This window comes from Gadus chalcogrammus, chromosome 6 (assembly GCF_026213295.1).
Source record: "Gadus chalcogrammus isolate NIFS_2021 chromosome 6, NIFS_Gcha_1.0, whole genome shotgun sequence".
NCBI classification, from domain to species: Eukaryota; Metazoa; Chordata; class Actinopteri; order Gadiformes; family Gadidae; genus Gadus; species Gadus chalcogrammus.
Genome location: NC_079417.1, coordinates 19371723 through 19389337, shown reverse-complemented (window position 1 = coordinate 19389337; position 17615 = coordinate 19371723). Strand labels below are relative to the sequence as shown.

General features: G+C 43.9%; 1 protein-coding gene across 1 annotated transcript in view; it reads right to left on the bottom strand.

Annotated features, from left to right (window-relative positions):
• The window catches only part of LOC130384858 (transmembrane protein 132C-like), a 126258-nt gene extending 110729 nt beyond the window's left edge, over positions 1–15529 (bottom strand). The window contains exon 1 of the mRNA XM_056593244.1: positions 14704–15529. Coding sequence (XP_056449219.1) covers positions 14704–14749 — 46 coding nt within the window. The 5' untranslated portion in view covers positions 14750–15529. The remainder of the gene's footprint in view (positions 1–14703) is intronic.
• Between the last annotated feature and the right edge of the window lie 2086 nt (positions 15530–17615).

Genomic DNA, 17615 nt, shown 5'->3' with positions numbered 1-17615 from the left:
TCAACAACATAAACCGGCCTCCTTAATGAATTTCTCTTCCCCTCGCGCCGGCTTTTAGTGCAACGATGATGTCGTAAATCAGGTTAAATACAGATGTCTCCCCGGGAAGGGAGAGACGGCTCTTTGTGGGTGCAGAGGGACATTTAACAGGGAGAGCAAGACCCTGTTATTTCTGGGGACAAAATCATCTGCATATTCCAAAGAGAGTCTGACAGAGAATGTTCATTTATTTTATTTCTATCCGATTTATGCCTGCTGATCACCATAAATGAAGCCTCTAGCCTCTGATCATATTGCGACAAAACCCTCTAAATCACAGATCAGATGCAGTCTCCTCAGAAGGATTGTGAACAGGACACACTTGCAACACTACGTCATGAAGCAGGTTATTCTGGGTGTGGGTTTGTATCAGGACTATTGACTCATTGTGATATTTTATGGGAAAAATTTACCAAAACAATTGTTACAGATGTGGATCTCAGATCATAAGTGCTAAGGTATGTTACATCGTACCCCATACATATGTCTTTATGATCATGGTCTTCAAAGTGTATACACACTTGCCTAGAGTTCAGCAAAACCAAAACATAATTTATGAAGACCTGATGATGAACTATTCCTAGAGTCCAATAATGACTCTTAGGCAATGTTTTTCAATCTGTGGTTCGCTAGGGTACTGCAGGTAGTGTGTTGAATTCAATTCTTGAAATAGACACATATACAATCAAATAAGAGATCCTATAGGCCACATCAATGAATATAAATATGTGATAAAAACTGTTCAGTAAATGTTGTACTCTGGCTTAATAATATTTGAAAAAGTAGTGGGGCTTATTGCATGTATTCCATTGATGTTTTGTGTTTATTAAGTTTGCTAAGGGAACACACTGGGAGCATAAGCAACATTGATGCCTTTCACTCTTCATTCTTTGCCACTGGCCACGGCGGTCGTGCAGTAAGGATTGGGTGTAAAGGTTGCGCTGGACCTTGTTGCTCAGCCAATGCATGTGCATTTATCTATATTCTCCCTTTGCATATGAGGTGGTCATGAAAGGTCTTGATGAAGATTGAGAGATCACACCTCAAGTCAAAGGTTGGAAACCACTGCTCTGATGAAAGGATTTTTTCTAGCTCAGATTTAAAGTGGCAATATTTAAATCTAGATAGTGAAATAACACCTCATTTGCTATCTGCTGCCACAGGAGGTGACATCAGGGCCGACGGACTGCGGGGACAAGGGGGACAGTTGTGGGGGGGCCCAAGGCAGAGGGGGGGCCCATGAAAAAAAAAATAATCACTTATCGGCCACGTCTTCCCCCCCCCCCCCGTCAACAACTTAGCGCAGGGGGGTCCATCAGTACCTATAGTATAGGGGCCCAGGATTTGGTGCAACGGCCCTGGGTGACATGATGGTGATAGAACCAATGGGCCATAGATCAAAGATTTGCATTTGCAAACTGGATGTCGGTGGTGACTCTGTTGGGATCTGTGAGAACAATAAGAGCTTATGGAAAAATAAAAGACAATGGTAATCTTGGAGATCACCACTCTAAATATGAATACTATTGACAAGATAGTTTGGGTCGCGCATGTTTACGTTGTTTGCACAAAGTTTACATGAGGTCATCTTGGAAAGGTTATGTATGGGACAATTTTCCCCCAAGCTAGAACCAAAATAGGGGATAAGGGCGATGATACCAGTAAAAATAGAAAAGTAATTATTGCACTTCTGTGGCTTTCTATGAAGAACTCCCCCCCCCCCCCCCCCATCCATGATACATTTTGGATTCAGTCGTTTCTGAGACCCAGAGCGAGTGAATTAAACGGTTGTGTAGTAGAGTGCCTCTGAATTATTTTATGTTTCTCGACCAGCCCTGCTCCTTTCCCAAATATATTGGTAAACCACCCCCAAGGTCACCCCATATAGGATGATGAATTCAGCTTTGAGCTCTCCTGACAGGCCTAAACTCCCACAAAGAGCTGCTGCACTTGCAATGAGCCTAGCTGTGTGTTTCAACACTTCTGGGTTCCTCTCCGGGGAAATCTTTGAAAGTATCTTTGTGTTTAATATCACCTTCACTCCTCCCTCAGCCTCCCAGATGCTTTGATGGAAAGCAACATGTTTAAGTGAGGCCATGTGTGGAGTGCTTGTGGTTGATAGCTGGTTTAAGTAGCCTCACTATGAAATCAAAATAGGTTTAAAATGTTGCCACTGTCTAACAGCATATGTAAATGTGTTAAAACATTTTGTTTGTGAATGTGTAAAATGTATTTGAACAAATACTTCTAAATGCAAATACACAAGTCAAAAGTTTGCAGTTACACATCAGGTTGGCAGTTATACATCTGTTTGTGAGTAACCAAACCTACTGGCACAAAACTTTTATCCCATATTTGACAATTCCACCTGAATAGCCAATGGGAAAACTCAGATTAACATCATCATTTGACTATCCTACGAGGAATATAATTCCACTATTGAATCAGGGAGCCAGGGGGCGCACCTTCGAGCAGGTTTTTCCTACAGTCGGCAAACGGGTAGATCGCCTGGGGCCCCGACACTCAAATATGATCAGGACTGAATCTAATCAGATAAACTCCTGATGAATAGACTAACGCCAACCGGAATAAGGCTTGAGACACAAACATTGATGAGTTAACAGGAGGTGGAGCATCAAGTTTAGCTCCTGAATCTAATGTGAGTAGTTAATGCTTGTTTGTAAAGGGGTGATATAATGCCACCAGTTGTGAGTGTGATAAGCCATTACAAACTGATGAAAATCTGCCTTTTCCTGTGCTTTAGTGACATCATAAGTGGGAGCGTCCACCTAGATGCATGATGATAGATGAGGAATATTTGCTACAGTCCACTGGGTAGGCTGGTTGACGGATCTATCCAGCGTACATCTAGGTGGACAGTGCAACTTGTGATGTCACTAAAACCCAGGAACAAAGACAGATTTCCAAACGGCTTGTAATGGGTAAATAAACTCACACATGGTGGCATAATATCATCCCTTTAACTAATGTGAATATAGTTTAGCTTGCTATGAAGAGAGCGTCCCCCATGATGGTTTATAGAAATGGCCTGTTTAATCATGTAGTCTAATGTGACGGTTTTTGAGCTAATTCTCAGTCCTTTCTCAGCACAAGCCAATCCAGTTTCTACTAGTTAGTCACAAACTACTGTAGAGTCAATGGGATCGGGCTCATGTCTGTAGAGGCTGAGTGAGGCTCTACTCTGTGTGCACTGCTGTTCTAGTTTAAATCCATCTATCTGTGAAAAACGAAACGGAAAATCTGCTCTGCGTTCTTCTCATAAGAAGGGCCTTTTAGCATAGTCCTCTACACCACGACGAAGGACGAAGGGGCAGCGGTGGCAAGGTTTGTGTGGATGTGTGGCGCTCTGCCTGGGCAGTGGATGATGTTGATGTCCGCGTGATGGTTAAGCTTCTCGACCACGTAGTTTAACACCACTCTGTGTGGTTCATTTCATAACTAATGTCGCTCATTCAAGTGCTTGGTACCATCTTAAATCCCATCCTACTCATCTCTATAACATTAGGTACATAGTTTAATCTCCTAATAGAAAACTTTGGGGTCGTTAACCCAATTTACCGTGAAATAACGATCCTGGTGGTTCAAATTTTTGGCTTTGAATTTTCCACAAGCTTAAGTTTGGTTGCAGCAACAGACAAACGGCTAGAAAGGCTCACTGGATAGGACAATTCAACTGCAGATTGGATAGTCAAATAATATGTTAATCTGAGTATCCCCATTTGCTTTTCAGTCAGAAAAGTGGGACAAAAGTTTTGCACCCATAGGTTTGGTTTGTACTCGTAGATTTCATTCGTAACTGTAAACTGTGTGCTCTGTGAATGTTCGGGGCCAAAACACAGATGTGTGACTGTAAACCTGTTGTCTAACTGTAAACCTATTTGTTACTGCAAAGTCCCTTTCATGTGTAAAAGCTGATTGAATCTATTTCAATTACCTTATTGTGTACAATATTTGTTCAGATGTTTTTTACACATTCACTAACTTTTACACACCAATTTTTTTTACCCTTTCAGATATGGTGATTGACAGCGAAAAAACTCAAAACTTCAACTTAATTTGACCCTCATTCCATCCTTCTCCGCGTCTGGCTGATTATTCTCTGGGGCTGGGCCAGGCTGCACACCTGCCTTGCGTTGGCTAATCAAGGGACCAAGGATACACCAGCGCTCACCACACACACTGGGGCCAGCTCTGACATGTCAGAAGGTATCGCCTGCACTGCCTGGATCAGAGGTGCAAAGGTGTGTACAATATTCACCTGTCCTGTGTGATGGAGGAGCCCAGTGGCGGGTCTACTGCCACGACACGGACAATAAAAAAACACTCTGGTACACGCTAGGGTGACTGCTGGCGGGCTTTCAATTCAATTCAATTCAAATTAATTGAATTAAATTCAGTTTAAACATTTTAAATTATGTGTAGTCCTCATAAATCATCACATATTATTAGGATCAATATTATGACAGGACCTGTCTTTATGAAGATATCTAACATCCATTTTCACCAATTCCATCCAATCACTTTTGATTAGCCGTCTCTCATTCACACTTGACTAGATAAAATATGTAAGAGTTTAAAAACAAGGACATGCCTGTCCATGTATGTATCCCATAATATCCATTTTGCATGTAGATATGTAAATATGCCACTATATCTATGAGCAATGTATCCAAAAGCAGGTTTGTGGAAGAAGAGGTGTAAAACCTGCTGTAACCTTACGTCTTCATGTAGTAATTAAGAAGTATTCTCTGTACAGGTATGGGGACGCGGTATAAAGGTGTTTTCTCAAGGGTCCACTTGGCCATTGGGGTGGCTTAACCACCGCTAATTAAATCTACACTGCAAATTATATACCAGCATTAACGGACAACTGGCCATGAAGAGGGAGAGAAGGAAGGAAGGAAGGAGGCAAGTGCTTTAATCTCCAGCTGCTGGCCTGATAGACTGTCAGGGGCTGTCACCCGAGAGAGACTACCTCCGCTTCCCATTTGCAATCTTCTCAGGCTGCCACGGCTGCCAAGGTGGCATGTCAACAGAGGAGGGGAAAATTAGATAAACTGATTGATCACACATTTAGAGGCGACGTACAACTTCATCCTGTCTCCACAGGAGCCCGGATTGAAGGGGGGGGGGGGGGAGGGGAGCGAGGGAGGGTGTCTGAGTATGTGTGTGTGTCTGAGTGTGTGTGTGTTTGTGTCTGGTGTGTGTGTGTGTGGGTGTGTGTGTGTGTGTGTGTGTGTGTGTGTGTGTGTGTGTGTGTGTGTGTGTGTGTGTGTGGTTGTGAAAACATCAATAGTCTTCCACAAACATCAATAGTCGTATCATCCTCATCTCTACAAAAACATATAAATGTCTCAGTGTATGAATAGCATATAGAGTGGGCCGTTTACAGTCATACTCTATACGGTAAATCAAGTCTCAACAGTTGATCGGACTGACCCACTGTCTTCCTCCTGTCACTGTTCCTATATGTCTCTTTCCATGTCTATTGTTTGATCATTGTGATCTTTATTAGTGTTGTAAGACAAACAAGTTTCCCTTTTGAATTTAATATATGAGCATTTCATCTAGCTGCTGTTGTATTTTTAAACCCAGTTAAAGCTCTTTCGGACACTTCAGTCCAGCTGCTTTGTGTTTGACATCAGTGGAATATATCAACACATGAGGTGTGATTTTGGTTAGCTGAAGACACTAATGAGCAAACATTGAAGACAGTCTGCTGTGTGCTGGATGGCAGGGTTAGTTTGCTCTACCAGCGTAAACACTAGCAGATTAATCTACAAAAGAGGATTGTCAAGAGGGCCATTCTTAGTATCCTATTTTTAATGTGTTGTAGCACCGGTTGAGAGATGCTTGAGTTTCATCAAAATAAAGTTTTTGCCTCTTTTTAATTGAAGCAAATGGAAGCAATTATCTGAACGTAAAGCTTGGCAGTCGTAGCCTGGGAACCAGACGAATCTCCCGAGCTTTCTGCCCGGTACAAGATAAACCGACCAATCACAACCGATGATCTAATATGAGGCAGAATAAATACCACAACAAAGATGGCTGCCACTGATGTAGAGCAGTCTATTGATTCCGCTATAGAGACAGTCTTAAACGAACTGGACGGTATATTTTTACTAAAAGAAGAACAAACTACCGCACAAAAAATATGTATTGTTTTCGCAAACTGCTTGCTATGATTGGTTGTAGGCCTGTCCAATTGCGTCCAGAGGCATTTTGGTCCGCGCCCCTTGGAAATCTAACCTCTGGAGAGCTCCCAGGCAAATTGCAGTTTGAAATTCAGAGGCTAATGCCAGGCTAGGGAAGGGGTAGCTTTGCACAACACCCTCAAAACCACAATTAATGCAGGGTACAGACGATTTTTTACAAAATACTGCAAATTGCTCGCAGTAGCATCTTTGGACTATAGTCAGGAGAGCTGCTGCAGTGAAATGTGTACAATAGAAGTCTTGTTGGTCTCTGGAGCGATGGTGGAAATGAAGATGAAGCAAAACATGGCTGGACCTCAAAGGATGTAGAAAGAAAAATCCTCCAAGAAAGAAAGAGGAAAAAGGAAAACAGCAGAGGATAGGCGAGAGAAACATATCAGATGAGGAGGAGGAGCTGAAACACACACACACACACACACACACACACACACACACACACACACACACACACACACACACCACACACCACACACACACACACACACACACACACAGAAGCATCACACAGTCACCCACAAGGGAGTGTATGTATGGGGGTGCAGCTACTCTGTATGTTTGGCACAGCTACTCTCTCCGTTCACATGAAGCCTGACTCCCATTAGCGCATCGGTGTCACCACTGCACTTTCATTCCACGTTAATTTAGGAGTCCACAGCCGACCCCAATAACGTTCCTCCAGAGAGCCTCCCTTAGCAAACAACTCACCTCGATTTATTTTGAAACAATTCAGTTGTTTTCTTGACCAAATCCATGTGTTTATTGTCAGTAATATTTTGGACAATGGGCGGGTGTTTGCGTCCCTAAGATTCCCCGGGGGAGATAAAATATCGCTCACACTGTTGTTCATAATGGATACACCGTCCCCTGATGGAGGGCCCCTCTCCACCTTCTTCTCCATCTCCATTCACAGGGGCCCCTGTCTACCCTAGCCCCTCCGCCTTTCCCGCCTCTACGCCCACTTCGGCTATCCCAGGAACCGCTTTCTCATCAGGCATGGCTGGAAATCCTGCATATTTAACTTCAATAGACATTATAGCTACATATACAGCAGAAAGCAGACGCAGAACTGCACTTAAGCGTAGACCACGCTATCTGCTCTTTGACACAGAGACATTTCCATACTCTTTATTGATAGCAAATGAAAGCCCGCCTTTTCCTCTTAATACTGTCCTCAGAAACGGCGGGAGAACACTAAAGTCTTAAATGGTGGGGCGTAGTCGTTTGCAGAATGTTAGATTGCAGTCTACAAATGGAATTGGAAAGTATTATAAGATCTTCTCCCACGGCGTACCCTCTAGGACTGAAAGGGGTTCTTCTAAATCACGGTGATAGAGAAATATTGCGTTTCTTATTCAGAACACCTGACAGAAAGAACCTAATGACACTTATTTTGTATTTTTTTACTGGAAATTTCTTGAGTTTTCTTCTTCTTTATTTTACTTTTGAGGCCAATTTTGCTGTTTTACACAAAGTATGGCAATTAAAGGCTGGGGCACAGATTAGCTCACTTTAAAAATCACCAGCCGGTTGCCATAGTCCCAGTACATCTAATTATAGGGAGCTTCACATCATAACCTTCAAGGTTCGCTGAAAGTGCACAAGAAAAGACCATGAAAGAAGTCAGCACTGCTCCTAATCAAAGGAGCCGCTGAATCATAAGAATCGCTCATGAACATGTTTGCTTTCCTTTAACTCAGCTGCAAATGAGAACTCATTCATTAGGAGCAATATATTTAGCAGAATTAAAGAGCCATGGTAGTGTGGGGCCTGGCAGTTGCTATAGGATGTTTGACACCCACCCGATCTCTGCAGGCTACCTGGAGGCATCCTAGAGAAAGCTAGCAAATTGCACACCAAAAAATTGCACACAAAAAAAATAATATTGTTTCATACATGACTCAATTGTAATTATAGACTAGGGCTTTTGAATTGTATGGAATACTATAATGTGCTTTGTGTGTTGAAACATTACCGAACAAAATGAGATAAAAGCAAGAGGGCAGAACAGAAGAGAGTCAGAGGGGATCACCGAAGACCGGACCACCTCTCTGTGCAGGATATTATTAGACTGGGGAGCCCCGCCCATTCTGCCGGCGATTTGAGTTCGCCCTGCACAAGGAGAAGAGCAATACATTTCTTTCTGCTTCCGATACGTTTTTGCGGGAGCCAATCACCAAGCTGGCTTTTCCCCCTTGGCGCGCTATTGGCTGGTTTAACACAATGAAGACAGGGAAGCGACTGCAAGCAGCCAATCACGTACAGAGAGTCAATTGAACTAGGCCCGTTGATCACGCCTCTTGTGCTGAAGAAAATTACAGCAGCTTCCCCAGACCAACGTGCAATCTACGATTGATCTTGGTCTGGCAATAGCCAGACTACGATATCACAGGGACTAATTTTCAGTCTCAAAGCCCCACTTCTCCCCCATTGTTCTCAGCCTTGCTTTCAAGTCACTTTGGATAAAAGTATCTGCCTAATGACTAAATGTAGCGTAACTCATCTCCCAGACATTTTATTTTTCTGAACAGCGATACGAACATACACGTCGAGTAGACCTTGACGCCTGGGCAGGCTAGTTGCATGTTGGCTTTTGTAAATTGCTGTGGGGAAAGTCACCCAAAGCCACATGAAAGAGGACCAAAATAACGTGTACAGACACCGACATTGCTATGTTTTTCTGACTGCTTTCCGGTTCTCATTAATGAACCGCCTCAGAGGATATTGAGGTTCAAGTTATGTGCTGGCAAAACCTACATATAAAATTGTAATTAGATCCTACACTCTCTTTTTACTTCAACTGCTGCCTGTGTTTGCGTTCTACAGTAGTTTCACCGACTGTGTAAGAAAGCATGTAGGAGGTTGCATGTGCTCCTGGGTGGTGCAATGACAGAATGACAACAGAAGTCCGGAAATGAATAGCACTGCAAACAGTGGGGGGGGGGGGGGGGGGGGGGGGGGGGGGGGGAGGAGGGGGGGGGGGGGGGGGCAAGCATCGTCATCACCTGCCGTCGTGCCTGTGGGCAACGAGACAAACAGGATTACATCAGCCCGCCCTTATAAACAGTGGAGCTCCACAGTCTAAAGCAGGGGCTCTGCTGGGGAGAGTTGACAGCACATGGAAGACTCCCGATGCAGGTCGCTGTCCACAGCAGAGTCACTATCGTCACACATTCTGCGTTCGTGAGCGCACCACGCCCCACCCTGCCAGCCCCAGATTACCATCTAAGAAAAATATGCCATAGACACAATTTAATGCAAACAGAGATGCCCACTAGTCACCAACTGGCTGCAGAGTGTTTGGGCCTCACAAGACGTCCATGGATATCCCTGCTTGGATGTGGAAGGAACATTACAACCTATAGCAACAATGTACAATGTCATATTTTCCGACACGGAGGCTTATGCTAGCTGTAAGGGGTGTTTCTGTCTGAGTCACGGCGATGGTGAACCGTACTTGCTTGGTGCCATTTGAGATCCCACAAGGTTAATTGTGCTCTGATTGTGCTCAGAGCCCAGTGCTTTCACACTGATTAGATGCCTGCTGTGGTCTCTGCATTGATTGGGGATGAGCAGTAAAAACCCCATGAGTCGCGGTAATTATTATAAAGTACACAATAGAAGAGTACAACCTCGGAACCAATGTCTTTATGTTCATTCTTTGTGTCACGTCATGTATCGCATACACGGCCTACTTAGAAAAGGTATTCCTTTTTTATTGTATAACTTTGTTCGAACTGTACTTTGTTGTCAGTTTGACAGCCGGGTGAACTTTAGAGATAGCGTCTCTTCAATCCAAACTTAAAAAATGAACCGTCACAAAGAGCTCTCCTCTATCGTAGACCTACCTGCATACTCTCTACAGACTCTCAGACTCTCTATTAATCTGCCATCCCAGATTAGAGACTAGAACAAAGACTCGCCCTTAAACTGCCCTGTCACACAATAAGTACAAGAACAAACCACCTTAGAAAGCGCCCAGGGTGACGAAGAATGAAATCGGTCGCCTAATTTCAAAGTTGAACCAGACGGTAGACGTGGACTTCCTTTTCTGCTCAGCATTACTGCAAACGAGTTACGACACCATATTTTAACATAATCTCGACAATCAATCAACCACACCACAAAGAAGTCAATGGGCCCTGACAAAATGTACCTATCAGATCATTGGCTCTAATGCATTAAGCCCCTGCGTCTCTGATAGACAGCGACAGAGGCTAGACCCTCCGCTCGCTCACACGTGCTGACAACATCAGCCCCCTTTTGTCCATCCTCCAGCATTTCATTATTCAAATAAAACAGGGCATAGCCAAGAGGAACGACTTGTAAATCTATACCGACGGCGGAGGAAAGAATGGCAGCCGCTGAGTGACTCTATGGCCTCAGAGAGGAGCTGAACCTCTGCGGAGCTACACTGGATATATTTCAGCATCCGGAGCAGTACGGTCGCGGCTGGAATGCTGTCGTTTACTGTTCAATGTGTGGTTTGTTCAGGGTTTGTTTCTTGTCCTTTGCTCTGTTCTTTGTTTGCTGTTTCTTTATTTAGGACAAATCAAAACTTAAGGATGATGTAAAATGATGTGGCCCCAACGTCATCTTAAATTGTGTGCACTTGTTTAAAAGAACACTTGATGCACAACATGGATATTCATTATAACGAGATGAGAATTCATATTCTTTGTGTGTGTCCTGTGCCTTGTAGTGTTCTTATTAATGAACACTACTTTCTCATTTAATACAAAACATACAACGGAAATCAACTTAATTTCTTAGGAAAAACGTTTTTTTGCACTCCTTCCACACTAGATTCACCGTCCACACGACCAGGAGCCGTTTCAGATCCTAGCTCTGATGGAATGATGAGCAGGGGGACAACGTTTACAGAAATCAATCATTCCCGTGCGCTCCACCAGGGAGCGATGCAGGTGTGGCCCTGGTTCCACACTGTTCAGCAGACCTTCATCCAGAGCGACTTACAGTTCATTCTGGACACGTCATTAGCGAGCAGGTAGGGTCGCATCTCGCTCAAGGGGGCCAACAGGTAGTTGGGTTGAAACTACCAACCTTTGGGCTTGGAGTGAAACACCCTGAACATTAAACGATCCTGCCCCAGTGACCTGCTGGATGAAGTAATCTATCAGCGATGGGGACAAGTACCGTGCCTTCACTGATTTCCTGATGAATCCAACCCGATGGCTTCTGCACTGAGGCACGACAAACATTAGTAATCATCAGATGAAGATTGTCAATGTTCTGTCTGATATATGTTTAGCCATTTCAGACACACAAATTGAAAAAAAAAAAATCAAGGGCAGGTTTTTTTTTTTTCCATTATCAGAGTGTAAGAACTACTGTAGAGTAGATTTTCCTTCCAGGAAAATCAGACCTCCGGTGCCACTACAGTAGCCTGGATGAGAGGGAAGTGTACAGTAAATTAGCCCAAAAACCGCTCCTCCTCCACTGCTGCAGTGACCAAGCAGCCCCAGTGTGTGTGTGTGTGTGTGTGTGTGTGTGTGTGTGTGTGTGTGTGCGTGTGTGTGTGTGTGTGTGTGTGTGTGTGTGTGTGTGTGTGTGTGTGTGTGGGTGTTGGTGGATAGAAACAAAGAAGGTGTAGGGGATTGTCATACATTATTTATCAAACATCCTTTCTCTATCTAGACAAGTAGCCAGTGAGGGGTTAAGGGAGACCCAAGACCCCCCTCCAGATACACACACACACACACACACACACACACACACACACACACACACACACACACACACACACACACACACACACACACACACACACACACACACACACACACACACCACACACACACACACACACACACACACACATACACACAAGCACACAATATATTTAACGTCTCGGCTGCAATTTAAAGCGTTGATGGAAACAGCAGCATGCCTGCCACATACAACCCCCCCATCCCCTCCTCACACAAAAAACACACACACACACACACACACACACACACACACACACACACACACACACACACACCACACACACACACACACACACACACACACACACACACACACACACACACACACACACACACACACACACACACACCGGGAGATGATCACTGCATGATGGATGTAGTGGTCTTGCAGCTAGCAAGTCTGTTAAATGGGGAAGATGACAAAACATAAAGCACCATCATCATCATCATCCCTACCAGCACTACCACTACAACCACGACCACCATCCCCACCACCACCAGACTACACAGCGACCACCACCATCACCATCACCGCCCCCACCAACGCCACCATAACCATTTTACTATACCACCAGCATCCACACCATGCACCACTACCATCCTCACCACCACCACTCCCACAATCACCCCTGCCACCAGCGCCACCAGCACTATATCCATCACGTCACCATCCACCAGCACTACTGGCCTAGTGGGAGAGAAAGGAGCGCACAAACCCTGAACACATTAGCATATTTATGGATTATTACGCTGAATGCACCCCTCCACCTCAGCCTCCATCCTGGTCCTTCCAAACGGTGATACCCATTATGTAGATCTAATCCCATCAGAGCCCTTAATGGAATACGAGGATGATTACGCAAAAAGCGCGGTCAAACTCATTGAAAGAAGTCAATTAACACGGGGCCCAGCTGCCTTTCAGAAGTAATATACAACATTGTGTAATTAATTATTATTAACCGCTGCTCTACAGGAGGCCATTGGCATGTTTGACTTGAATTATATCTGCCGTATACAACTACTCTACACTTAAACATTCTGTAAGAAAAGCTTTAAACTATACGGTGCACAGACCGACCAATGGTCCCAAACTGCACAGCGTTTATCCATCATGATCTACGATGGGGCCTGTAATCAAACAGAAGGTCAGACTCGACCCTGCCACTGTTATTGTGCATTTCTTCCAACCAAAGCTACAAACTAATAGCGTTCAGTCTCATTTAGCCAAGGCCTGCGCACATTAGTTGCAATATTGCGTTTGAAACCCTGTAGGCATCATTACCCTATCTGCACCAACCAGTCTTCGCTTTTGACTGAAGACTTAACAAATGCAACCCCCCATTTTACTCTTAATCAACCTCCCTGCCACTCTTCCACATCCAAACAGGCTTAAACAGAATACATCTGTGTGGTTAAATTGCTAATTTCTTTCCTTGCTCAGAGCTGAAGCGTATGCAGATTTCTCTGTGTTGGAAGTTGGCGCCTCAGCTCGGCCGGTTCAAGGGCCCACACACGTGACGAACACAGAGAGAGCAGCAGTATAATCTCTAGTCTGGGGGACGAGACAGGTGCCATGACAGCCACCTGCAGAGACGTAGACCTCTTTAGGTACTTAGTGAGTTGGACTCTCAGCAGAACTCCCTCCATCGCCACTTGGAGGTTGGGTGAATGAGGAAAGCAGCCATAGCCTGATGTTGCTCAGATACTATTAGAAAATGTCTTCATCACATGAAGCCAATGTTTTTAATAAGCAGAAGCCATGGTTAGGGGATATTTTTTCTTCTAAAAAAACGTAATTCAATCTGGTTCAGTTTGAATAGCGTAATAAATTTGAAATTGGGATGGGAAATATACACTTACATTTGTAGTGCATGAGTGGGTAGCATTTTTTATTTTAAGGGGATTACTAATCTATAATGGTTTAGCTATTATATGCAATATCTGCCCGCATCTTCATCTTTTTAATAAACACATCCCCTCCATTAGTTTGGACCCTTCGGTTTCCGACTCGAGAGTCCATGACAAATTCGGGTTATGAGTCAGAGAAATAATCTATGTCCTACATAAGTAATCTCATAACCAAACACAATAACCAATTGAGTAGCTTTTTAGATCAAAGAGTGGCAAACCATAATTGCATAAGTAAGACCGATGTTTTTGTCCTAATTGATCAAATCTCTACATGTGAAGAAGGGGATTTTTAATGTCTGGCAAAATCTGCTTAAGTTGGATGATGCACTTGTTTTGAGAAGAAGCATTATGGCTGGATCAATCATTTTCACCAAAGCTTGTGCACTTACAGATATACAAGCTGTCCATGAGCATCAAGCGATGATGTCAATTCCGTACTGCTTGACCAATGCCAATAAGTCACGCTCAGGAGGTGAATCATGTCATTTAAAATCACTGGGAGCAAGAAAATATAGATGGGCTTCAGCACCGACACCAAACGTACTAAATAAAGGTTTAATAACACAAACCGTCATCAACTAAATCCTAATCTTAAAAAAAATGCACGATATCTGCAGCCGCAAACTCTAACATAAGTGTTTGGATACACACACATTCGCAAACAGCGACGCATCAATGCTGCAGCAGTCAATGTGTGCAACTTTTGATTATTTCCCATTGTGTAACACAGCATACCAATACCAGCATTACAATTAGAAAGATAAAAAATATGTAGCTTGAGAACTTACCTCCTGAAAGTAACACGACCGATTGAAGCAGGAGGATATGCAACATGTTTCCTTTAGGATAAAAAAAATATCCCTCACAAAAATGGAATAGGTGCACACTTATTTCACAATGCTAAACATTGTTGCATCTTGAATCGTTGCTACAAACAAAGAAGACATAATGTCATAGTCATGGTTTAATGCAGTAACGCACAATGAAGGAAAAAAAATCATTGTGCATGCATGTAGACCAATTAAAGTGGGATTTTAATTAAACTTGGTTGATGCTTTATGCAGGGCATTTTTGGAAAGCGACGAGGATTCTGCGCGGAGATTTGTACTGTTAAAATCATTATTTGAGGTAAATTATTTGACAGCTTACAACATGGTTTGAATCTGAGAGCAATGTCCCTTGTGCTATTCCCCTTAAGATCCGATGAGTGAATGAAGGCGTTTTATCAGGAGCGTTTTAACGGCACATCTTGCCAATCCGTTGTCCTATTGTAAATCACTTGCTTCCTTTACATCATTCGCCAAATGTTTCCCTGGATCAAGAAGTTGGCAGTGCACTCATCAAGTCCATCAGTATTAAGTCAACCTTGGCGACTTTTGTCCAACATAAATCGCGTAAAAGTAACCAAGTTCAAGGCATGGTAGAAGTTGAATATAAATCCGCTCGGGGGTGATCTTCTTCCTCTGGGTCTTCCATTCAACTCCAACATCCAGCGCGTAAAAAGCGTGAAGCTTTATTCCCCTCTTTATTTTTACAATCGTTTCTTGATTGTATTGTACTTTGGCGCGCAGTGTCTCGCTCCATTGAAAGGTTGCGCGATCTATTCACGTCGAGTCTGGCAAGAGCGGCGGTGGTACAGACGAAGCTCCTACAGTCCCAGTGTCGTTTACGCACGCGTCCAATGTGCGTCGAGAGGAGAAATTATACTACGAAGTGACAAGACTTGGACCGTTTGGTCAGTGGGCGTGTGTTGCGACACTCGCCTGCTGTCAATAAACGTGTACACATTTACAGGTGGGCTAACCTGTAGGTTTTCCTGGACATTGAGGCCACATCTGAACGGGGTAGGATATAATTGACGCATGCCTACGGTGGTTTTAATTGAGTGCAGAAATGTGTTACACTGTGCAACCATGTTTGGGTAAGATCTTTAAAGGGAATTTCACGTCACACGAGTGGGGCATGAGGGCGCATACGTGTATATTTAATGAAAATGCCGATGTTTCTTCACCTTTCATAAACAGATTCAAACTTTCCGATTGTTGTCTCATTGCGCCAATCGGAATGCACCAGCGACCTCGCGTGGAATACACATCCATTTAGAATACATATACCATAATCAAGTTAGGAAACATACGCTTTAGACAAGGTCGACAGAATATTTATCGTCTGAAAAACCAAAGTTTAAGCAGTTGCTCTAATATTCGTTTTTTCTTCAACACAATATATGTTTACATATTTTCAAAACAGACTAATTGATCACAAAACACAATAATCTACAAGTAGTCATTGCCAATAACTAGGTTCATTACTAAAATGACAAACAATAGAAGGCTTTTGGCCTGTGATACCATTTTAATGAATCCTCATAATACATTTTCATCAAATTAGTTTAAGAGACCTGAGCATCATATCTTCCCTCAAACATGGAACCAGAAATTATTTGCTGGGAGTGCAGAATCCTGGCTGTGGAAAAGTAGTGAAAACCACCCAGCAAACCAATGACAGACGCCATGCATGTAAGTCTAGAAGGGTGCAAGTTTGGCTTTGCATATATGTTCAAATATCCAGGCCAGAATGAAATCCCGCTGGCCACCAAATCACCGTTGCCATGAATGCATTACCATCTGTCCTCATCCGCAGACACGCATTCGCTCCCAAGTTCCTCTTCCTCCGATCTCCAAGTCTCCCATGTTCGCTCTCTTTTCCTATCAAATGTGTGCAATTTGATCCTGCAAGGAAAACAAATTTGGTTTCTAACAGCTGCAGAAAGCATTAAGGCTGTCTTGGAGCGGGGAGGGGGTTGAGGGTTGTCTGAGGGGGGGCTTGAGCCTGTGAACCGTTCCCTTCCTTGTGCTGTAACGGTAAAATGAAAAAAAAGGATTGCCATTCACACTGAAGGCCGAGGGAGAGAGAGAGGGGGGGGGGGGTGAGAGATGGGCTAAAATCCCTGAAACTCTGGCCTCTGCCACAGAAGTCTGTTCCAGCCATCAGCAGCCAGTGTGGAGACCAGAGCACGCTCTGTGGGCTAGCTTAGTGTCTGCTGCTGGAAAAAATAAAGAACAAATATGCGGCCCGTCTATCAGTCCCACGCACACATGCTTAATCCATTACCAAGGTCAATTTATGGATATATTGGCCGAAGTTACACACACACACACACACACACACACACACACACACACACACACACATGTGGGTACACAAAACGACACATACACATGCACGCACACACACACACACACACACACACACACACACACACACACACCCACACACACACACACACACACACACATACACACACACACACACACACACACACACACACACACACACACACACACACACACACACATGTGGGTACACAAAACGACACATACACATGCACGCACTCACACACACACACACACACACACACACACACACACACACACACACACGCTCGCATGCATGCACATGTGCACACAGACACACGCACACACACACACATGCACACACAAACACACACACACACACTAACACACACACACACAAACGTGCACACAAAGACAGACCCACACACACAAACACAAACGCATTTTGTGTCAGTGAAAACGATTAGAGCAGGCATGGGGTTAAAACAGGGGATTTAAACAGTTTCCCAGAATCTAAAGACTGGAGTCTTTAGTCTGGGGGGCAGAATACAATGGAACGTGGT